General features: G+C 39.4%; 1 protein-coding gene across 2 annotated transcripts in view; it reads left to right on the forward strand.

The window, feature by feature from the left end:
- Window positions 1–24,915, forward strand: part of INTU (inturned planar cell polarity protein) — a 57,706-nt gene that overhangs the window by 24,011 nt on the left and 8,780 nt on the right. For both annotated transcript variants that reach the window (XM_063460072.1, XM_063460071.1), the window contains exons 2-8: window positions 3,203–3,774; window positions 4,117–4,202; window positions 7,054–7,251; window positions 13,239–13,357; window positions 17,948–18,037; window positions 18,423–18,500; window positions 19,793–19,982. In XM_063460072.1, coding sequence (XP_063316142.1) covers window positions 3,203–3,774; window positions 4,117–4,202; window positions 7,054–7,251; window positions 13,239–13,357; window positions 17,948–18,037; window positions 18,423–18,500; window positions 19,793–19,982 — 1,333 coding nt within the window. The remainder of the gene's footprint in view (window positions 1–3,202; window positions 3,775–4,116; window positions 4,203–7,053; window positions 7,252–13,238; window positions 13,358–17,947; window positions 18,038–18,422; window positions 18,501–19,792; window positions 19,983–24,915) is intronic.

Raw genomic sequence — 24,915 nt, forward strand, 5'->3', positions numbered from 1 at the left:
CCAGGAATGAGAATTGCCCCCATGATGGCATACCATTTGCAAAAGAAGACAACCCAAGGTATTGCAAATGGGGTATGTCCAGTCTTTTTTAGTAGCCACTTAGTCACAAACACTGGCCAAAGTTTGCGTTCATAATAGTTTTTTGCATTTTTAACACACAAACAAATATAAATGCTAACTTTGGCCAGTGTTTGTGACTAAGTGGCTACTTAAAAAGACTGGACATACCCCATATTGAATACCCTGGGTTGTCTACTTAAAAAAAAAAAAAGTACATGTGGGGTGTGATTCAGAGATTTATGATAGATAACAGTGTTACAATGTCACTATTGATAAATTTAAAAAATACATATTTTGAAACCGCAATTTCCTACTTGTACTTATGGCACTATAACTTACGCAAAAAAGCATGTAAACGCTGGGTGTTTTTAACCCCTTAAGGACACGACATGTGTGACATGTCATGATTTACTTTTATTCCATAAGTTTGGTCATTAAGGGGTTAAACTCAGGACAAAATTTTGAATCTATTTAGCAGTTTTTTTTTTCCATTAGCTTTTGTAGATAAGTAAAAGATTTTTTTAAGTAAAAGTAAAAAAAAACATGTTTTTAAAAATTTTCACCCCCTTTTTTTTTTCTTTTTTTTTTTTTTCTTTAAGTAAGTTATATTACATGATACAAATAATGTAAAGAAAGCCCTTCTTGTCTTGAACAAATATATATATATAATTTGTATGGGAACAGTAAATGAGAGAGAGGAAAATTACAGCTAAACACACAAAAGTGTTTAAACAGCCCTGGTCCTTAACGTACAACATGGCCAAAACAGTCCGGTCCTGAAGGGGTTAAAAGTGGTTTTAAAATGATTTGAAAATAATCGAATTGTATCAATACCTTTTTAGATGCAAATTACTTTTGCCATCTTGCTAAGAGTTTTGTGTAAAAGTAGTCTAAATGTTAAACTATACAGGGACTTGCACTTCCTAGGATTTTTATTATTATTATTATGTTTACTTATCTTTATATTTAACAAATAACTGTGAAAGGTGTAATAGTGTGTGTGTGTATATATATATATATATATAGTGTAGAAATTGACACATATTTATCCTGTCAGTCATTATCAGATCTATCCTTTGAACCTGGCAGTCAGCATAGAGAAAACAAAGCAAAAAGGAGGGATGAAATATTTTTCTATTTCTCCTCTGGATTTGCAGTGTGTGCGGTGACTGTGCCTGGGGATGTCATAAATTTAAAAGAAAACTACACGTCCCCTAAAAAAGAGGTTCACACAAGCTATAAGTGATTTTCATTGTTTTATTCAGTGCTAGAAATTGCAGAGAAGTGACAGTTTCCCTTTAAGCTCATGTTCAGAGTTTTCTGTTCACTTTATACTTGTCTACATTGTATCTTTCTTTTTCTTTTTTCTTTTTCTTTAATGCATTTCCCCTATTGTACTGTAGTATATATTTGCATTACTCAATTGTACAAGCTAAGTTGCTCACAAATGTATATTCACTTTTACTTTTTGCATGCATGGTGATAAAAACAAGCTTATGGTAGTTTGTGCTTTAGTTAGTCTTCAGGTGACCGGCATTGTCACACCCCGGAATGGAGAATACCATTCTAAACATTGGAGCGTCTTGGCTTAAAGCAGCTCTGTCACCAAAAAGTAAACCCTTTTTTTCTAATCTGTTTCCATATACTATAGCTGAAGCTATCTTTTCTTTTGTTTCCTGAGCTTTTTCATGAATACATAAGGAACCGTATGGGCTACTTTTTCCTTATGCATAGTGTGGTAAATATCTGAAAGTTAACAAAACTTAACATTGAGCGGATTGTAAGCTAGGTTCTGTTTTAGTTGCCAATGCAATTTACCAACAATCCGTCAGTCAATGAATCCAATTGAAGGTCAATAGCAGACATTATGGTCAGAGAATAACATCACTGTTACAGAGATTCAGCCCAAGAAAGTAAAAAAATAAATATAAATGAAGGGGGGGGGAGATCTCGGGAGGGGCACTTGTAGATTATTTAAAGAAGTAATCCAGACACAATAACCACTACAGCTCAGTGTAGCGGTTATGGTGTCAATAGCGCCGGGACCAGAGTAAGTAGTCAAACTGTTTAATAAGTTTGACAACTTACCTGAGGTCTGCTGGGAAATGGGGCTGTAGTAGGGCATAGGAGCAGTGGTGTGTGTAAGTGGTGCAATGTGTAAGGGGTGCAGTGTGTGAGTGAGGGCGGCAGTATATGTCAGGGGTGCAGTGTGTGTGTGTTAGGGGGGCAGTGTATGTGTCGGTCAGTATTTGTGTGTGATATTTGCAGTGTGTATGTATTGGGGGGCAGTGTGTGTGTGTGTGGGGGCGGGGCAGTGTGTGTGTGATTATAAAAAATTAAACCCCTATCCTGCTTATTACACACATACACTGCCCCCATACATACATATTAATTAAATAAAATAAAAAAACATATTATATTAAAATATTAAAAGACCTTTCTAATCTGTTTTTTTTTTTTTATTTAAATTTAATTAAAACATATATTCTTTTTGTCCCCCCTCCCTTCTTCCCTTTCTGGGAGGAGGGGGGTCATATTTTGATCACTGGTGGTCCCAGTGGTGGTTACAGTGAACTCTAGCCCGCGCTCTAGGGCTAGAGTTCACTCTCGCGAGATTTGGAGCATTGCCGTGGTAACTGCGGCAATGCTCCATGCTCACGAAAGTAGGACCCGGAGGAGCTGCAGGTAAGAGCTCCTGGGTCCTCTCCCTCCCTCCCCCCGCCGGCACATTGCAGGGCTGGCGCTTAGATAATGCCAGCCCTCTGCATTAGCCGGCAGGGGAGAGGGAGACCCTCAGTTTTCTCGGGGGGTGAGGGGGGGCAAATGCCTTGTTGCCCCCCCCCCGGATCCACCACTGGGGTGGGCAGTTAAGACTCATACTGCATAAGGAAAACCAGGAGGGGGGGGGGGGAGAGACGGTTGCTTTAGGAATATCACATCATAAGCAAGATTTGTCTAGGTATACATTTTAATCTCACTATATTAGGTATCACAATTTAAAGATTAAGCTTCAATATTGACATTATTTACTTTTTTTTTTGTAGACTGCCTTTATTGAATTGTGACTGTTTTATTTTTTTATGTTTATAATGTGTGAATTTGTTGTTAATCTTTATTATTGTTATTGTAAATTTCTCATTAGTGATCTAGAACCTGAATGGTTGGACAGTATACAAAAAGATGGTGAACTTTTCTACCTCGAATTAAGTGAAGAAGAGGAAAAAACCCTCCTGCCTCCCCCTTCTTTGGAGCCACCTGCTGGAAACCATGTTCGATTTTGTGAAAATGAGGCTGAGATCATTTCAGAGGATGTCAGGAATAAGAAGAGAACTGAGACACATTTTAAAAAACTTGCAAAAATACTGAGGAAAAACCATGGCAAAAAAGGAGCAACTAGGTATAATGGCCAGACAGGACCAACATCCATTCTTAAACACAATTCCAACCACAAAACAAGCCTAGTGGTGCATCATCAGTACAAAGACCTATGCTTATATGTAAATCCTAACAATTTAGTTGAAAGTGGGTCTGTGGATAAATTAAACCTGCTTCAGGAACTTATTGGTATTATTCATCAGTCCTCAAAGAGCAGTAAAAGAATCGAAAAACAAAGTGAGCAAGATTCAACCCGTAGGTTAACCAACAATGAGAAACTTGTAGTACACGGGTTTCTTCCAAGCAGTCCAGCAATCAAAAGTGGCCAGATTCTCATTGGTAAGTGAAAGTTCAATATTTCATGTACAGTATTTTTCTTTCTATAATCCGGGTTTATAAACGCAATTAACCCTGGTAGTTTGGTGTACTTTAGTATGGTGAAGCTTTCACTGAACTTCTGTGCTTTAGACAGGTCATTTATTCAGCCATACTGTACAATACAACAGTTTGCATTTATATATAAATTAACACCCAATCTATCCAATAATAACATTTACACTGAGGTTTATTATGTACACTGTTAGTGTTTTAGCTTGGCCATTGCTAGGTGCCTATGAGGCATCCCCTAAACAGGTGTCTGCAGTTTCAAATGAAAATATAACTTATTCTTTATTTCAATAGGAGATGCTTTAGTTGCAGTTAACGATGTGGAAGTTAACACTGAAAACATCGAGAGGGTTTTATCATGCATCCCTGGCCCAATGCAGGTAAGCTGTGTGTGTTAACGGCGTGATCCATTTACATAGCAGGGTATAATATATTTAAATGTTAACATAAGCAAATAAAACACTCATGTCGCCCTGAAAGGGATTGTCTAAGTAAAATGTTACAGTATATTTGTTTTTAATGCATTATATGCTTGATGATATTTGAATTGCCATATTTGTCCAGTAATGTATATGCAAAATAATGAGGTATTGTAGTGTCTTATAGTAATTATAATTTTTTAACAAACATACCTTTTTATTGTGAGCTTTTGAGAGTTCATCCATTTGTCAAATCTAAAGCACTACTTTTATTATCCTTTACACTTTATAAAGGAGGAACTCCCAAAAGCTCATCACTGCAAATTTCTGTTGGTCTAATAAAAAAAACCTGCGTTTGCATTTGTATGGTCAATGCATCAAAAGTACACTGCCGAAGTGTCCTTACCTGCAAAGTGTCCAGTAGTGCACTGTTTAGTGGATCTGACTGTAGTTGCAGGTAGGCCTCTCCCACACCAGGATGAGATGCTCCATGGTCTGCACACTGCTTGCAATGCACCATAAGCATGATGAGATTGACACTGACAACATGGAACCAAGTGTTCCAGGCTATCTTATTGACAGCTCTCGTCTTATGGCAGCAGCGATATTTATTTTTTAATCTCTGCTGATCAGAAATTAGAGTAGGTTCCAGCAGAAACTGAAGTGCCTTAGTAGACTGGAGTATTCCTTTCAAGGAAAACCAAAGTTGGCTGAGACATAAATTACTGGCTTTTTAACACCGTACCAATAATGAATGATGGCCGAAACCATTTTCTGGGATGGCTGTTCTCTCGTGCAGAGAGGACTTGCTGGCATTTCAGTTCTGGACTGCACTTGTGTGGGGTCAGTCTGATGTGCAAATGGTGTAGGTTCTCTTTGTAATGGCACAAGTGAGTGAAACTTTTGTCTGTTCTCCGCTTTCTCATATTCTCTGTTTTGGTTGTTCCTTTTCTATGTCTAAATAAAGACACTTTGGCATTGGAGAATTCTGATTAGTTAATTTTAGAGTGTTTTATACAATGAACAAGGGTCTACTTTTTAGGTTCCGAGGTAATCAAATTTGGCCTTAAGTATTCATTTAATCTGTGTACCAGACTAATAGGAAATTTAATGATTCTTAAACCTTTCCCAAATTAAAGGGTGGGGTGATTTCCTCAGAAATAAAGACAGTTCTTCTCATCATTTGGTCAATTATGTGAGTGTTAAGCAAATCATTGTTTGCATTTAGTTGATGAATGTAAGGCTGAAGGGTGAGCATTGTTGTAAAAGCTGCATTAAAATTCCTCTTGTCAGTAAAACCATCACATTGACAAGAAGACTGAAATTTATTACCTCCTCTCACTTTGTCTTTCCAAAAAGCCTCTGTTACAGCTCAGTGTATTTCTTGATCGGTGAATGAACTCCAGTCAATGGCAGAAATCTGACTGATTTCTGTGATAGTACCTCAGGGAATTTTAATATATATATATATATTTTTTTTAAGTTTGTAGAAAAAACAGTGTGCACACTGGCTATATTGTCTGGCCAGTCATAAGAAGCTGGACACTAATAGCCAAGAGAAACATACCATGGTAAAGTGAATATGCTGGGGGTTTTGAGCTTGCTGTGTCTGATAGGTGTTTTCTATACAAAATTCTAGCATGGTCTTGTGCTTATATACTGAAGTAACTAATTCATCATTGAATTATAGGAAGGGTGAGTTATCAAAGTGATTAAAATTAAACAATGGTTTAAACAACTAAAGCTGGGACATTCAATCTAGGAACCAGCAATTCATTGGTGATTCCTCCCCTTTTACATTTTTGCATCCTGATACATCTCCCCTAAAAAATGAAAAAGCAAGGTAACAAAGTAATCTGAGGTTCTGTTAAACAGTCAAACGTAGAAGTGGGTTTAGTAAAGATTTTACACCTTAAAAGAACACTCCATGCACCATATCCACTGCACCCTGTTCTTGTGGTTATGGTGCCAGGAGTGCCCTGCCTACCCCAACCATTAGTAGACAAAACAGGTGCTGACTACCTCCTCTTCTACTGCCAGAAGCTACCTACACTGAGCTTTGCCCCAGATGCAGGGAGGCACTAATTGGATGAGAGAGTTGTGGATGACACAAATTAGTCGGCTTTGCTTAACTTAGGACTTTGCTTAGTGAAGTTAACAGAAGCCCCTTGCTGGAGCGCCCAGCAGCAGAGGAGGCAGCAACCAGCGGACCCCAGGTAAGTTGTTAAACTGCTTTTAAGTGGTTTGACTACTTATCTTGAGAGGTCGGCAGGACATTCCCAGTATTATAATCACTGTAGCATGCATTACAATGTTTAATGTGTTAGATACTTATTGTGCATTATTGACTAGCTCTGTTAATATTTATAATTGAGTCTTGCAACATGGTGTCATTGCTTTTTTTTTTATAATGTTGGAATTTTTATTATAGATTAGGGCAGTAATGAACTAGGAGGATAACATAGTTTGGGTGGGGGCACAGCCTCATTATTTTTTTTTTTTTTTTTTCTGCTGATCAAATTCGGCCATTGACAATTAGCGAGAATCTAACATAAGATAGCCCTGTATGACTGATGATAATGCATTGATCTGCTTTGTGGTTGTGCAGAAGAGGCTAATTCTGTCTCCCCATCTGCATGTTCACTAATCAAAGTGGTTTTAATTTTCAAGTTTATTTCAATAAGAAATCATGGCTTTCTTTGGGTAGATGTACTTTACTGTTTTATACTCTCAAAAAAACCTCTAAAAACCATTTGTAAAATGGTGTTCAGTTCAACCCGATGTTTTGTTTTCTAACTTTATAATTTTCTAGGTAAAACTAACATTTGAAACACTTGTCATTGATGCAAAAGTACCCCATCAAAACACAAATGCACAGGCTCCAATGAGCAGTCTGGCAAAGCTTGTATGGGGAGAGGAGTATGGAAACCACCAGGAACTTCTTAATGGGATGCCTCATATTGCTATGTACCTTACACTGTGCTTAGATTCTGAGTCCTCAAAAGAAGAGGTAAGTAACAATGAACACATTAACATTTGCTTTTATAGATGGAAATATATATATAATTAAAGCATTTTCTGTTTTCTTATCATAAGTAAAATAAGTAGAAATAAAAACTTTTTTTTTTTTTACAAATCATATTTCTATTTCCTGTGTCTCTGGTTTTAGGCATTGAGCAATGAATGTAAGCAGCTTGCTCTACTTATTTATTTGTTTTAAAATGTATTTATTCCCTTCCTCCTACTCTAGCACTTAATTTAGTGTCACTCCCTCTTCCAGAATATTTAATTCTCTTCTTGCCATAGTTGCTGAAGGGAGTTACTATTTGGTTTTTTTTCCGGAGGGTTTATTTCTTCCTAAAAAAACAATACTTCTTTTGGAATGTATTCAGGTTTGTGAAGGGTTTATATCCTCATATTTAAGACTGAATTTAGATTGAATTTAATATGTCTAATTCAATTTCACTGGTGTGCTAAGAAAGGGGTTAGTTTTCAGCATTATAGCCCACTATGCAGCTCGAAGTCCTAATTCACCTTGTTAATCACTGCCTTCTAATTGTACAATCAAAACAGCTTTGCTCTCAAATTACTTATCCCCATAGTTTTGGAACTTGTGACGGAGCTCCTGTACTCCGACCAAGTACCTCCACCCAGTCCGCTTCCTAGTCGCTTGCAGCAGGGACCCTTGAATAATTCAGCCCCAGTTGCCGAAGCTTGACTGGGGTCTCTTCAGAGTTTTGCCACCTGACCAGGCTGCAGCTCTCCTTACATACAGGTATTGTCCCCTCTGCCTGTTCCACTACAGCCCTTCTTCCAGGCAGGTATCACCACCTCTGCCTATTCCTCTGCAGCTCTGCTTGGAGTGATTGCTTTTGCCTTTATAAAGGCACTTGCAGTCCTCATGCTTATCTCTCTTGATTTATCCCAGGGCTAGAGGGATCATGATGCCAGCCGACAAGTACGTCAACTCTGTGCCTGGGATCCCTAAAAATCCACACAGGACATCATTCCAAAAGGAACTAACATACACAACATTATTTCTTTCTTGGGTCTGTCCCAAATGCTTCCTATATGTAACTTAAAGTGCCAATTCAATAAAAATACAAATACAGCAGGACAGGAGAGCACAGAAAACAATTACAACATTCAAACACATTATAAACACCCTGCACCTATAATGGGCACAGGGTGACTTAGACATAGTAACAACTTAGGAACGTTTGTATTGTGTCCTTCTGCCCTGAGTGATAGTGACTCCGTCCCAGAACTAGCTTTGGCTTCATTTACATACCCATGCATAGGGAGTCTTATAGTTCACCTTTCCATCAATAGATTTAACCCCTTAAGGACCAAACGTCTGGAATAAAAGGGAATCATGACGTGTCACACACGTCGTGTGTCCTTAAGGGGTTAAATACATGGGAAATGTATCATCTATTAAATCTTTCAATTGTTCTATTGCTCTATGAGACTGCTCATAGTTTTAAGTGGTATTTAACTATCATGACATTTTAATCAATTAACACAGTTTACTTAAGTTTTATGGGTGTGGGATATAACATCTGCTATCCTTTGAGGAAGTATTTATTTATTTTTGTCTGGGGTATGTGATGCTCAATGTAGGGTTACCCCCTTGTTACCCTCTCTAGACGACCCAATCAGAACCCTTGTTGCATATGGAAGATCTGGTATAAATATTTTTTTTTCTTTCATTCTATTTTAACATTGTCAACTAAAGAGCAAAAAAAGTGATGATTATAGTATCTTGACTGCCATATCTAATGAAAGCAGTTTTGAAAAGCTAGATGACAAGCAAAGAAACAAGGGGAGGGCTAAAAAAAATAAATATATATGCAACACAAATTAAATGACAAACATTACACTGAAGTGCGGGGCTGATATCTCTTCTGACAGTGGATTTGAAGTGCCTCATAACTGCATATTGGATTATTTTATATGTTTAAATGAACTCTGTTGATTTTGTTTTGGTTGCTAAGTAGATATATCTCCAAAGAAAACATGCATCCATTTTTTTTTTTTTTGGAGGGAAAGAAGTCTTGCAAAGGCTGCAGACGGCAGGTTTGCAGGCTCTCACCCTTGTCACTGACTCAAGACTTTCATTCTGTGCGTGTAGATTGACCAAACAAAAGTTTCTCATTGGGAAGCCTCTCTGCTGGAGCCGTGAGCACATGCACAGTCATGTGATTATTGCTTTCCAATGATTCTCCATGAGCTGTAGTATTTAAGAAGTGGGGAAGGTAGATTCTCTCCAGCCCAGCGCTTTGATCATTTCTGTGTTCCTAACGGAAAAGGAAGAAAACCTCCCTGGCTCTCTGACAGCGGTACATTTAGGAGTATTAGAAAAATTTTGTTGCTTTTTATTGAAATCATTACTTTATAAACTGATGTGCTTTAAAGGACCACTATAGTGCCCGGAAAACATACTTGTTTTCCTGGCACTATATAGTGCCCTGAGGGTGCCCCCACTCCCGTGGCGCTGAAGGGGGAGGAAGGGGTTAATCCCTTACCTCTTGTCCAGCGCCGGGCTCCCTCGGCGCCGGGACTCTCCTCCCTCTTCTGACATCCCTGGCTGAATGCGCATGCGCGGCAAGAGCTGCGCGCGCATTCAGCCAATCCATAGGAAAGCATTCTCAATGCTTTCCTATGGACGCTGGCGTCTTCTCACTGTGAAAATCACAGTAGGAAGCTCCTCTAGCTGCTGTCAATGAGACGGCCACTAGAGGCTGGATTAAACTAAAACTGCTATATTTACAGCAGAAAGGGTTAATCCTAGATGGACCTGGCACCCAGACCACTTCATTGAGCTGAAGTGGTCTGGGTGCCTCTAGTGGTCCTTTAAGTGTTGGAAATGGTATTCTACATATACGGCATACATGTAAGTTTGGGTGCACATGCAGAATTGATAAAATTAATTAAGAATGCACTTTGGGGTCTTACATCTTCCGTGCCTCACTCACACAGTGTGGTAAAACATAGGATGGATTTTTCACTTAGGCCTTAATCAAAATGTTAATAAAGACCGCTATTAATTGTATGTATATTTCTCATATTCTGCATTTTAACGTATAATCCTGATTTTTAATATGATCTGTGTGTTGATCATTGGTTCTAGATTTGGAATTCTGTATCAGTGTTTTGTGAAACTGCATGTGCAATTGTGAATCAAATATGTTTGCTATCGTGCTAACATTACTTCAGTGAGTTCTGCTTTTCAGTCTTCTGTTACGACGTGCTCTACAGATGTTAGTAGTAAGTGCAGACACTAAAAATCTGCTTTTCATGAGTAGAAATATTCTGCATCAGATCATCCAGTCAAAGAAGTTATACATTCCTTGACTCTGGCTTTGTTTAACTCATGGTAGAAAATGATCTTGTAATTGTGAGCCAGCAATATGCTCAAAATCCTGTTATAAGTTTGCATAAGAAGTAAATGCTTTGCCATAAAAATATTTCATGGTTTTTATAAAAATGACCAGAATATTTGAGTTTTTTTTTTTTTTTTATATGGCTGTAGGTAGATATTTCAATATGTCATTATAGCATAAAAAATAGAGACCAACCATCCCCCACCCCCAAATGTAATGTAGTACACAGGTTTTCCTGTATTGAATTGAAATCTACAAATTTACAACTTTGGTATTTTTTATTGTACAGCTTAATTGTTAATACCTACTCTACTTCCACACTATATGCATGTTAGTGGTTTTGTTTTGCAAAATATGTTACTAAATACCAACTTACTTGCACCTGTCATTGTCCTCCTGTCTTGAGAAACCACGTTTTCTCAGCTGATTTGCAATAAATCCTTTTGGTTCATACAAGAGGGCTGCATTCCTAAAAAACCACCACACTTCGTAAAATTATCTACAAGCAGATTATTTGTCCATGTTTTGTATCACTTGTTATATTTAGATCAGATAGATGATGGGTTCTTATTTGAATGACACAGATCTTAGTAATACCATTCCAGGTCCAATTTAAATTCACAGAATCAATCTTTTTTTCCTTTGATATTCATACTTTCTTAAATTGTGGCCAAGGTTAATCGGGAAACGGCCCAAATCATTCTCATAACTCTAGTTGGGCCAAGTCATTCTCATAACTCTAGTTGGGCCAAGTCATTCTCATAGCTCTAGTTACAATCTTGTAAGAATGTACTGGTGCAAACCTTGAATGTTGATTCAATGACCAGACCTCCTGCAAGGTACATTTCCACTTACTGATGTATAGTTGCGATCTTAAATGACCTCATACTTGAGCTTCTGATTAGATACAACAGAGTTGTCCAATAAGGTCATCAATACACACAATGAGGCAAGGAAACTTGTCATATCTACATATACTACAAGGTTTGCTAGGTGCTAGATTCCATTCCTAGTGATCATCACATAGTTACGTAGTCTTTATGCACTGCAAGAATTTGGAATTTATTTATTTTTTTAACATATTTTTTAATTCTTTATTTTTGTTGTGCACATTATGACAGGGAGGTTTATGATGCCAAAACAGTGAGCACAAGCATGAGAATATCGAAACAGAGGAAATTTTAGCTATGGCATGAAGACAATGGCACATTTTTAAGAGCGTAAGAGAATAGTTATAAACAAAATACATGGCATGAGCTGGTCACTCTAGAGGTAGAGTGTTTTGTTAACAGTAGAGTAGTCAGAGAGAATGTCGAGGTCAAAGACAGGAGAGATTCAATTAAACATTGTAACAAACTGACGTCAAAGGATACCAGAAATCAGGAGAATCAAGTAAACTGACTAAATCAGAAACCATGAACAGAAGATTCAAAGAATGCACTTTTGAGCTATTAGAACCAAAACAGGGCAACAAGAAGTGGGAGAGCTAAGTATGTATAGGTATAGCTTACGTTTGATTACTATTGATCCATGTCATACGTGGATTCCTTATGATTTGTGGACAGTAGAAATCTTTATTAGCATATTTATAAACCTGATTTTTGTGGTCCATCAAATTCACAATTCAGACCCGAACTCTGTGTCCCAGAAAACCCTGCTATGTGTGTGCATTCCGAGTCGCAGAGAACGCAGGGAAAGTCGAAAGAGTGATCAGCAATCCCGACTGGTCTAGACCGGAGTGACCAAAAGGTTAATCCCAAGCTGTTGCAAAACTACAATTCCCATGTTGCTTTAGCAATCGTAAGGCTGGCAGTGCATAATTGTAGTTTTAGTTTTGGAACCTCTGGGGTTTTTTCTCTTGACCAACCTGGGCCTAGCCCAAAGATTAAAAATACATTTGCTCCTTGCATATGTTGTGTGTTGGGATCTCTCCATCCCTTTATTCTGTTCGTTACATCACTTTACAACAGTTGTTGGCCTCCAGCCTTTGATTGTGAGCATGTCAAATCCTTGCTAGTCTGTGTAGAAATGTGCAGGTCTAGAAACAAGGGACATTATTTATTTGCTTTTTGATGCCTCTTTGCTTGCATTTTCTGCATTATATCAAACTTTTTATGCTTGAGGTTTGTACTGTCAGTCACACTGATGTAAAACAAGTATATTAAAACCAAACAAAAAATACACTGTTTTTACTACATTTAAATGAAGTGTATTCATTATTATTTTATTATTTATATAGCACCAGCAAAGTCTGTAGCGCTGTACAATGGGCTATTTGAAGAATTGGATTTTGAGATGTGTTAATGATAAAGTATGTGTTTTCTTGCTTCGCAGGATACAGCTCATTGTTCGCTTGTTTGAGCAGAGCTCTCACCAACCTATTTTTCCTCCTTTAACATTTTGTAATTGTCTCATTTATTGCTAAATTCACATATTTTATCAAATAAAGTGTTGCAGAATAAATTTGCACTGTATAAATGCCAATTAAATAATAATACAATGGCATCACATGTTTTGTGTTGGGTTTGTTCTATTGAATGGGTACAAAATAACCAGCAACTTCTTTGATTTTATGATATGAAGTATTGATAATTAATGGTTCTTTTAACAGCAAGAAATCCTCTACCAGTATCCTGTGTCTGAAGCCTCCTACAAGTTGAAAAGTATACGGGGATTATTTCTAACGCTCAGTGACATGTTGCATAACGTAACTGGAGCACGCATTGTAAGGTATTAATAAATTGCCATTGTTCTTACACTATAAACAGTGCATCACAACAATGGGAGCCAGCTGAATGTTGGGATAATTCAGGGATGTAACAAAAAATTGCAGTGGTTTATATTTCTGTTAAAGATTTGCAATTATACCCTTTATTTAGAATTTTCAGTGCTGCAGAATTTGAAGCTTAATAATTAGGGGGGGGGGGGGAATTAAGAGTATCTCCATCAAAAAGTGTACAATTTTGTCAATTGTTAGTCTTTTTTTTTCAAATTTTTATTGAAAAGTTTTATAAATTATTGGGAAATAACAAGGGAAAAGGGAGAGTAAAAAAAAAATCCAAAATGGGACAAACACCCCACCGCAAGTCAATTACATAACATTGAAGGGATCACATAAATGACCTCAAGTAGCCATCAGTTATTACCCTGTGGGAGTTGCCGTTTACATGTACTAGTTATCTGAACCAGCTTAGCAGTACATTTACTACACCAGTTATCACATTTAAAGAATCATTGTTTTATTTACCCAAAGGCTTGGCAGGTTATTACTGCATAAACCTTTTTCAATGCCATTGATCTCCTAAAAGCCTCTTAAATAACAAAAAAAAAAAACATTCAACCTTTTCATGAAAAAGTATATAGTTACTTTTTGTTTTGTGATAATTTGTGGCTTCTACAGGCCTTTCTGCTGGACTGCTAATATATAACAGTGAATATTTTTTTTATGTATGACTAGTACTTCTGAAAAAATGTTCTGTATATACTCGAGTATAAGCCGAGGCCCCTAATTTTACCCAAAAAAACTTATTGACTCGAGTATAAGACTAGGGTGGGAAATGCAGCAGCTACTGGTAAATTTCTAAATAAAATTAGATCCTAAAAAAATTATATTATTTGAATATTTATTTAGTGTGTGTATGAGTGCAGTGTGTGTGTGATGCAGAGCCTTGGTGGGGGGGGTTATATTTTAATGTTTTTTTGTTTCATTATTTTTTTATTATTTTATTTTTTTCGTCCCCCCTCCCTGCTTCCTAGCTGGCCAGGGAGGGGGGGGAGGGCTCTCACTCCCTGGTGGTCCAGTGGCATTGGTAGTTCAGTGGGGGGAAGAGGGGGGCTGGCAGGGAGCACTTACCTCTCCTGCAGCTCTTGTCAGCTCCCTTCTCCTCCGCGCCGGTCTGGTCAGCTCCCCTGTCAGCTCACAGTGTAAGTCTCGCGAGAGCCGCACTATGACCCCGCGGCTCTCGCGAGACTTACACTGGGAGCTGACAGAGGTGCTGAACGGACCGGCGCAGAGGAGAAGGGAGCTGACAGGAGCTGCAGGAGAGGTAAGTGCTCGCTGCCAGACCTCTGTCTGTATTATGGCAATCTCCCATAATCAGTCTCCCTCCAGCCCCTGACGAAGGTGCATTACTGAAAGCACCGAAACGCGCGTCGGGTTTCTCTTTCCTTTCACTTATTTTTTCACTAGGGCACTGTCACTATGTGTAGGTAACCAACAATCTAAGTATGGTTCTACACATTAGATCACTCTAATTTTCACTTTCCTTATTTTTCACCTCATCACACTGGACATGTTGCCTGGGAGCAGTTATCTATATTCTTTTAGACTTAGTACTACAGTCCTGCAAGCTGTTTTAATTCCCTTCCCCCCCCCCCCCCCCCCCCTGGTTGTTTTCATATAATATGGGTAAGATATACTGAGAGCCTTAGACATTACAAGTAGGTCTCATTACAGTTATCTAGCCCTCATATGTGTGGGTATGTTTGCAGTTTTGAACTGTTGATTATTTGCAAGACTACTTTTTAATCCTGTTGGCTCTATTTAGATAATTCCACAGATGCTAGCTGTGGCCTATAGAGCTTTGCAACTAAGTCTGCTCCCAGCCGTAAGACCAGTGTTTCTAGTCAATACTTTACTTAGCAACTTGGAGCTAAGCTTATCTGCTGTCTGTAGCTATCAGAATTGACCTTCCATGATTAAAGTCTAATATCTGTAGCTATCTTAAGACAAATCTATAAAGTACTCCATTGACCAAGACAGTTTGAGGTGAGCCATTGTGGCGAGATTTTTTACCCAATTCGGGTATTTGACCACCTATTTTGTTGTTTTTGCTAAAGACTCTTTACGGTCCTATCATTAATTGATTTGGTAATCCCATCTTTCCTACTCCAGTACTTACTATAGACCTCCGAATCTGATATCCAGATGGTCTAAGTAAATTCTTTCACTATTTTCTATTTAGGGGTTAAGCCCCAGGACACCTCTGGAGTGTCCAAACTAGGTGAATCTCTGCCAGTGTTGAGGAGTTCCATCAGTTGGACCCACCAACAAGGGCAGGGATACATTTCTTTATTCTTTATTAAAAAAGGTAGTGTGTCCTATCAGTTTGAGACCTACCAATATTAGGGCTTGAAATTTCGAGTCTTGAGCTACTAGCCAGGCCTTCAATGTCGCTCGCCACCAGTTGCCCCAACTAACCCGACCCAATTCTGCCTAACCTATTACCTTGCCATTCTCCCACCTTTAACACTGCTCATTTAATGTGCCAAGTGTATCACAGAGCTCTGCAGCTATTACCGTATATACTCGAGTATAAGCCGACCCGAATATAAGCCGAGGCCCCTAATTTTATCCCAAAAAACTGGGAAAACTTATTGACTCGAGTATAAGACTAGGGGAGTGCAGCAGCTACTGGTAAATTTCTAAATAAAATTAGATCCTAAAAAAAATATATTAATTGAATATTTATTTACAGTGTGTGTATAATGAATGCAGTGTGTGTGTATGAGTGCAGCGTGTGTGTGCATGAATGCAGTGTGTGTGTATGAGTGCAGCGTGTGTGTGCATGAATGCAGTGTGTGTGTATGAGTGCAGCGTGTGTGTGCATGAATGCAGTGTGTGTGTGCATGAATGCAGTGTGTGTGTGCATGAATGCAGTGTGTGTGTGCATGAATGCAGTGTGTGTGTGTATGAATGCAGTGTGTGAATGCAGTGTGTGCAGGGCCGGTGCAAGGATATTTGCCGCCATAGGCAAAAAAAATTTTGCCGCCCCCTCCCCCCCCCCCCCATATGTCCTGACTTCCCCTCCTCCTCCCTCAGTGGTCCTTACCTCCCCACCCCCGTGTTCCTTCACTCTCCCCCCCCAGTGGTCCTGACTCACCCCTCCCCTAGTGGTCCTTACCCTCCCCTCCCCTAGTGGTCCTTACTTCCCCCTCCCCTCCCATAGTGGTCCTTATCCCACCCCCTCCCTCTCATAGTGGTCCTTATCCCCCTTCTCCCTCCCATAGTGTTCCTTATCCCCCCCATCCCTCCCATAGTGGTCCATATACCCCCCCCCTCCCTCCCATAGTGGTCCTTATACCCCCCCTCCCTCCCATAGTGGTCCTTATACCCCCTCCCTCCAATAGTGGTCCTTATCCCCCCCCCTCCCTCCCATAGTGGTCCTTATCCTCCCCTCCCTCCCATAGTGGTCCTTATCCCCCCCTCCCTCCCATAGTGGTCCTTATCCCCCCCCTCCCTCCCATAGTGGTCCTTATCCCCCCCTCCCTCCCATAGTGGTCCTTATACCCCCCTCCCTCCCATAGTGGTCCTTATACCCCCCCCTCCCTCCCATAGTGGTCCTTATCCCCCCCTCCCTCCCATAGCGGTCCTTATACCCCCTCCCTCCCATAGTGGTCCTTAACCCACCCCCTCCCTCCCATAGTGGTCCTTATACCCCCCCTCCCTCCCATAGCGGTCCTTATACCCTCCCCTACCTCCCATAGCGGTCCTTATACCCCCCTCCCTCTCATAGTGGTCCTTATCCCTCTTCTCCCTCCCATGGTGTTCCTTATCCCCCCCATCCCTCCCATAGTGGTCCTTAACCCACCCCCTCCCTCCCATAGTGGTCCTTATACCCCCCCCCCCCTCCCATAGTGGTCCTTATACCCCTTTTTTTTTGTTATTATTAATTTTTTTCGTTTGATATATGGCAGGGAGGGGGGCTCTCCTTCCCTGGTGGTCCAGTGGCAGTTCAGTGGGGGGGAGAGGGGGGCTGGCAGAGCTGTAACTTACCTGTCCTGCAGCTCCTGTCAGCTCTCTCCTCCTCTGCGCCGTCCGTTCTGCTCTTCTGTCAGCTCCCAGTGTAAATCTTGCGAGAGCCGCGGCTCTCGCGAGATTTACACTGGGAGCTGACCGAGGTGCTGACCGGACGGCGCAGAGGAGGAGAGAGCTGACAGGAGCTGCAGGACAGGTAAGTTACAGCTCTGCCAGCCCCCCTCTCCCCCCAGTCTGTATTATGGCAATGCAAATTGCCATAATACAGACCTTGACTCGAGTATAAGCCGAGTTGGGGTTTTTCAGCCCAAAAAATGGGCTGAAAAACTCGGCTTATACTCGAGTATATACGGTAATCATCAGAAACACTGCACATACTAACTCCTATCACCATGATCAGTTCAAAAAGAAGTGGTCGTGATGATTGGAGTAACCCTTTAAGCAAAATGCAAGGCTCGGTGAGTCAGATCCATGCTTATTGTTCAAACAAATATGCACATATCCTATTTATATGTGTTTCCTTAGTTTTTGAACCAAAGTAACTTTCTTTTGTTCTGTTTTAGTTCCTCTCTTATTTTGGATGATCAATTAGTCCATGTTTCGTACTGGAAAGAGTCTGATAAGTTATTTCTCATTAGCTTTCCAGCAGAGAGGTGAGATTTTGCTGTTTTTGTTTCTTGTTTTTTTTGTCATTGGTTTTTAATTGGGTTGTTCCCATTGTAAAATGTACCATCTTTGCAGCCTCATCATATGGGAAACTGCTGCAGCCACGTCCCTGTCATAGTTGTGCAGACATCTCCTCATCCCTTCATTTTGTTCCCCCAGAATTCTACAATGTTAGATAGGCATGCTATTCATACCCCCATTTGTTTTATTTTTGGTTTTTATTGCTTTTCCGCAAAATACATGCAAAACACATTTAGCGTGTGCAATGATTTTGAATTTCTGGAAATAAAAATTGGGATTTTTTGGGGTTTGTTTTTTCATTCATTAACATGTTTTATTTTCTGATGTCAACCTTTTGTTTTTCCTGTGCAGGATTCCTCTCTTATATTTGAAGAACATGACGGCTGATCTTGTGAGAACTTTAAAGGTCATGTTTTGCAGCTTGGATAGGTAGGTGAGACTATATGTCTGATATTGTTGTTTAATGGAAGTTACCTTATTTGTAATTATGAACCATATTACAATGGTAAACATTTTGAAGGCACACTCATTTTTAATCTTCTTTCTTTATATTTGTACATTTGTCCAAAACCATTTTCGTTTTAGACTCAGCTGGAAAATTAATGAATGATTTCATGCATGCATACATATTTATACTCTGAATACATGTCTGCATTTATTTTAATTCTTAATTTTGTATTTTATTGCACTTTGTTGACTGCTCAAATTCAGTTAAAATCTATTGGGGATGGTGTAACAAACGTTGGTATTTCGTATAGCATTCGTCGGTTCCTCCCGAACTGCTAGGTACTCAGTGATTATAGCTCTCAGTTCGGGGTGCTGATTCGTACGTTCCCAAGAACCAAAGTGCAGCATGAAAATAAATCCAGCGATTCGTCGGTCACATACCCAAACATCGGCCTAGACAAGATTAATGGTACAACAGAAATGTTTTATTCAGGCCAAATGGCCGACGTTTATGCAATTCAAGAGTACAGTGTACACACCCATATAAACTCCCCAAATACTCCCACGAAATTCTGAGTCACCATGACTCTGCATAAAATAAAAAATGTGGAAAATACATAAGAATACACATAAAATATATTGGAGCCCCCATAAAAGTCATATACCCTGATAGTCTGAATCTGAGTGCCCAAGTTGTCCAAATAGCGCTCAGATACCACGAACACAGCCAAATCGCCACCGGGATAAAGTTTTGACCGACCGCTCATGAGGCGCCTACCCGAAACAGTTCCACATTTTGTGTGGTAGCAGTCGGTCAATTTCCGGGAGTTCCAAACCGAACAAAACAACGAACGGTTCCCCTGGCTCATAGGTAGGGTTTGTTCGCCTTGTTCGTGGGAACAAACCTACCGAACAGCGCTCTCGTGGCTTGTCCGTGAAAAGAAGCAGGCTTTCATGAAGTTCGTGGGGTCGAGTGTCCGACTTGATCATAGTGTGTCTGGAACTCCTAGTCCCGCTGCCTCTTTGTGTGTGACAAGATGGCCGTCATTTTCTCCAGCACGTGTTGTTCAGTTATCCGAACGGTGGCCACACAGGGAGAACTCTAATTCCTGTGGTTTTCTTTGAACTTAAATAGCCAGGGGGTGGCTGATGTTCGGTAAGTTTATCTACTGAACGAAGAAAAATAAAGTTTGAGAACCAAAGTGAGTAGTTTCTTCACATATGGGGTACTACATTTTTTTTGTTTACACTTTCTCTTGCTTTGTATCATATAGGGCCTTTTGTGAAGCAGAAAATACATCTCGCCTTGACCATTTCTTCAGCCTTTGTTTCCAGCGGGCAGCAAGACTGTCAATGTTAAGGTCAAACCCAGGTTACGATGTTTCATCCTATGATGCTAGCAGCTCACTTGCTGTGGATAACCTGCCAGGAATAAGATGGCTGTCCTTACCGGAGGACATTAAGGTGCAGTATTTTTATTACAGGTTTAGATTTCATGTTAACCTAATTGGCATAGATTTCATGTTTTATTTAATGTTGTTTAGAATCTGAAAGTCCAATGTGGTATTATTGGGTGTATCTTGGGTATATTGGCTAACCAGCAGATAGTAGTGATTTAAGAACGGAATTGCATAATTTAGGCTAAAATGGACAAACTGTGATTATAACCAAGATTGTTTTTCGGTATTCGCTCCTATACATCTTTAAAAAATATATATATATTTTTTTGTATTATTTATTAATTTTTTTTAAATCCTACGAAAGTACTCGGTGACTAGTGCAATATGTGGGCAATAAGAAGTGCAGGTTTAATATCACAGACTCTGTTTTCTAGTTCTCATTTAAGTGTTAATTATTTACTACATAAAGCGTGTGTGTATATCGACGGATCAGAATTAAACATTTTAAAGCTTTTTCCAGTCAACAAGTGCACAATACCACCAATCAAATATATTTAGTGCAGCTCAGTACACATTTTAGCCAAGAGTTTAATTTAGAATTTCAGCATCACAGTTGTAAGTTGGAATTTACATGCCCGTTTATCATTACTTCGAACATACTCGCATACATTAGACATCTCTCTTTTTAATGTTATCACTCTTGGCTTGAATACACATTTAAACACATTATGCCTTCATCTTCCCCTACTAAAACCAAGGGAGTCCCCCAGGGCTATTAAAGAGAGATGATGAAGTTATATGTATGAGATTTTAAACAAAAAATCTAAATCCCCTGCTTAGCTGTGGGTTACATAAAGTGTGCTTTTATATACAGCAAAACATTTTGGCATGCTCTACTCCACTGTGGTAGTTTAATCTGTTTTCCTATTCTACAGGAAAGGCACATTTATTGTAAAAAGGCCATAGTTAAAACCAAGTTCCATTATCCTCTGTTTAAAGAATATATTAATGTTGTGTGTGTGTGTGTGTGTGCACATGTCATTTATATGAGAGTAACACGAGTCATGCCTTGGAAGTCACCCAGATTAACTTGTCAGACTCTAGGGAAGTAGGGCAAGCTGATAACAAGTGGGCAACTGAAACAAACTAATTCTGGACACAAAGTGAGAAAATGGACCTGCTTGGCTGCTACTACACCAATAAACCCAATGAGAGGGGCTACATGAAATGTATGTGGGGACTATGGATGAATAAGATGCCTTCAACACCAACACAGCATACACAACATTTAAACATTGTCAAGTGTCACAACTAGAATTGGATGGACTACAGAAAACATCATATCTGAGCCATGAAGAGGAAGACCTTCATGAATTCAACACCCATGTTTACTGAGGGTTGCCAGCCTGAAACTCTGACCTAACATGGCATAACAGCAGATATAAAAACATGATCATAGAAAAGCAAGCAGTTTTCGACCAAAGGTCAAGATTGCCGAAGATCACTGGAAAACTGCCACCATACAGTATGCTAGCAGCAGTTAATGAGACACTGTCCACTATCCCAACCAACATTAACACAGACACGAACAAGCTCATATATACCACAGCATTGGTAGTCCCCAAATGCTTGGCTACAGAATCAGGCTGAAGGAGAAACATTGCCCACCAGGGAGACTAACACTGGAAGCCAAGATAAAGGCAACATGTAAGGAAGTTAGTAAGCTGGACCAACTTCACAGAGTTTATAAGATTAAGGATAGATCCTGCCTACTAAGGACATACTGGAAACACTGAGCAACGCTGTCAACCAGACTGAGCAGATACAGCAGAGAAGCAGAGGCTAAGATAATAAATAGCCTGTTTACCAAAGAACCATACAAGATGTACACACAGCTCCAGGGTAACCACATATCCACCAGAAGGCACACCCGGAGACTGAACAACAGTGGAAGAACCTATGGAAGAAAAAAACTTCCCATAATACCAAGGCCCAGTGGCTTCTGCACCTGAGAGCAGACCGCTGCATGCTCTCAGAACAGGAACCAGTCACACTAAGTGTGCATGTAGCCCAAAAAAGCGAGTAGCCCACATAAACTGACATGATCAACACCTACTGGATAAAGAAATTTAAAAAGCTGCATGAACATCTAGCTGCACAAATAAACCAGCTAGTAGAAACAGGCTTCTAACATGACTGCATAACCCTGGACATGAAGGACCCTCACAAGGGAACAACACAATTTAACTACTGACCAATCACCTGCCTCCCCAAAACATTGAAGGTTGTGTCACCACATGGAAGGTTCTGTCAGACATCATAGTCTCCAAGATCGATGACCATATGAGTCGGTATATGAGCAAAGGTTAAAAGGGGATTGGAAACCACACCTTAGGTTCTCCAAAAACACTGCTGGTAAACAACAGTCACATGGAACTCTAAGACCAGACAGACCAATCTGCACACAGACTGGATTAGCTACAAGATTGCCTATGACACAATGTCACTCACATGGATACTGGAATTCTTGGCTCTATACAAGGTCAGAAAGACACTAACCACCTTCATCAAGAACTCAAAGGGCTAGTGAAAAATAACTCTAGAAGCCAATTCCAGGGCAATAACACAAGTGAACCTCAAACATGGCATATACCAAGGTGATGTGCTATCACCTATGCCGTTCTGCATAGGTCTCAAATCCCATAGCCGGATCATCCTGAACATTGAATACAGATACCATTTCAGTGGAGCTACCATCAGTCACATACTGTACATGGATGACATCAAGCTGTATGCCGAGAGAGCAAGATATTGATTCACTGATCCACCTAACTAGAATATACAGCAAGGATGTTGTTCGGACAAGATGTGTGGGCAGATGATGGCAAAAGGGAAGATAATCAATACAGAAAGATTTCAGGTACCAGACGTTCAAAGAGCAGATGTCGAAAACAGCCACAAGTCCCGGGGGTTCCACGAGGAAGAGGCAAGGAGGATGGCAACCTCCAGAGAGTCAAACAGGTCCTGAAGTACAAGGTGCAAGAATAAGATCCAAACCATCAACAATATGCCCTACCCAGCTGGAACAATAACCCGGCCAATATATATACCAAAGCATAATATATGCTATGAGCTTCTATTTAAAGGGACAGTAGAAGCAACTTTACCTTAATGAAGCCATTTTGGTGTATATATCGTGCCCCTGCAGTCTCTCTGCTCAATTCTTTGCCTTTTAGGCGTTAACTCACTTTGTTTATGCTGTACTGGTCACACCTCGCTGCATGTGAATTACACAGCCTTCCTGAACACTTCCTGTAAAGTGAGATCTAATGTTTAGGTTTCCTTTATTGCACAGTTTGTTTAATTTAGAATGAACTGCACTGTAATAGCATGCTAGGCCTTAAAGTCCAATCAACAGAACAGGAGATTAAAACTTCTGTACAAGTTAACATCTGATAAAAAATGATTTATTTATTTTCCCACGCAGGTTGTGTCCGTCACAGCCTGGCGAGGAGTGACTAGGGCTGTGTAAACCGAAACAAGAGTGGCAGTGAATTGAGACTTTGAGGCATGATTTATACACTTGCACAACTTCATTAAGCTTAAGTTGTTTTGGTCCTTAGAGTGTCCCTTTAATTTGTTTCCTAGTTAATGTCTGCAACATATGTAAAAAATATTTGTCTCTAAAAAAATAAATAAACGCACACACCAGGACAATCCTGGCACTGGAAGCACAGATTCTAGCTTGTGAAAACTTTTCTCTATAATATCAAAGTGTATTGTTCGCCTGTTTAATAAGGAGTGTTTGTGTGTATGTATAAAGCATAGGTTCAATGCGTTGTTACTGCTGTGCTACACCCTACACTAGAACACGACTGTTTTTGAATGTATGGAAATCTGTATAAGTTTCAAGCCATGTTCCAGAAAGTAATGTGCATTATACACAGCTATCTGTTTGCTGTGATATAAATTTATTATACTTTAGTAAACTGATAAGATGGTTTTTATCACTTTCTTCGACACTTTAATATACATTTTTACGTAGCCCTTATTGCATTTTTTTTTTCTCTTACCAACTCAAATGGAAAGTAATAATGTATTTAGAACTTACTTGTAAAATGTTATATCTCCTTACTCGCAATTGCTAATGTTTGATAGACATATGACTCATGCAATAGAAATCTCCACCTTGGCTTCCTTAGAGCCACTTAGAGGTAACACTTAGCACATTTTCTTTTAATCCCAGCTCCACTTGATACATTCATCGGAAATTTATAAGATTTAGATTGTGGATTCCTCTAGAGATTTCCCTGTTTAAATAATGCAATGATTTTGTACTTTTACATATCAATCAAGTGCAGCTTAATAAAATTACCATTCTAGTTTACCAACAAAATGACTTTGTATTGTCTTACATATGTTCTATATTTACATATATTATATTATTTACATTTTCTTGAGTTTAATAAAGACTTGTTAAAGTGTATTGACAAGTCAAATATTTAATACATCTTTACCAAAGCCTGGTCTTTTAATATGTAATTATAATACCATATATACTAGAGTATAAGCCGACCCGAATATAAGCAGAGGCCCCTAATTTTACCCCAAAAAACTGGGAAAACTTATTGACTCGACTATAAGACTAGGGTGGGAAGTGCAACAGCTACTGGTAAATTTCTAAATAAAATTAGATCCTAAAAAAATTATATTAATTGAATATTTATTTGCAGTGTGTGTGTGATGCAGAGCCTTGGTGGGGGGGTGGGCATTTTTATTATTATTTTTTAATTATTATAATTTTAATATTCATTTTTTTGTTTGTTATATTATTATTATTTTTTATTAATATTTTATTATTTACATTTTTATTTATTTTTACGTCACCCCTCCCTGCTTGTTAGCTGGCCAGGGAGGGGGGCTCTCACTCCCTGGTGGTCCAGTGGCATTGGCAGTTCAGTGGAGGGGGGCTGGCAGAGAGCGTTTACTTACCTCTC

This window comes from Pelobates fuscus, chromosome 6 (genome assembly GCF_036172605.1).
Source record: "Pelobates fuscus isolate aPelFus1 chromosome 6, aPelFus1.pri, whole genome shotgun sequence".
In the NCBI taxonomy this organism is placed as follows: Eukaryota; Metazoa; Chordata; class Amphibia; order Anura; family Pelobatidae; genus Pelobates; species Pelobates fuscus.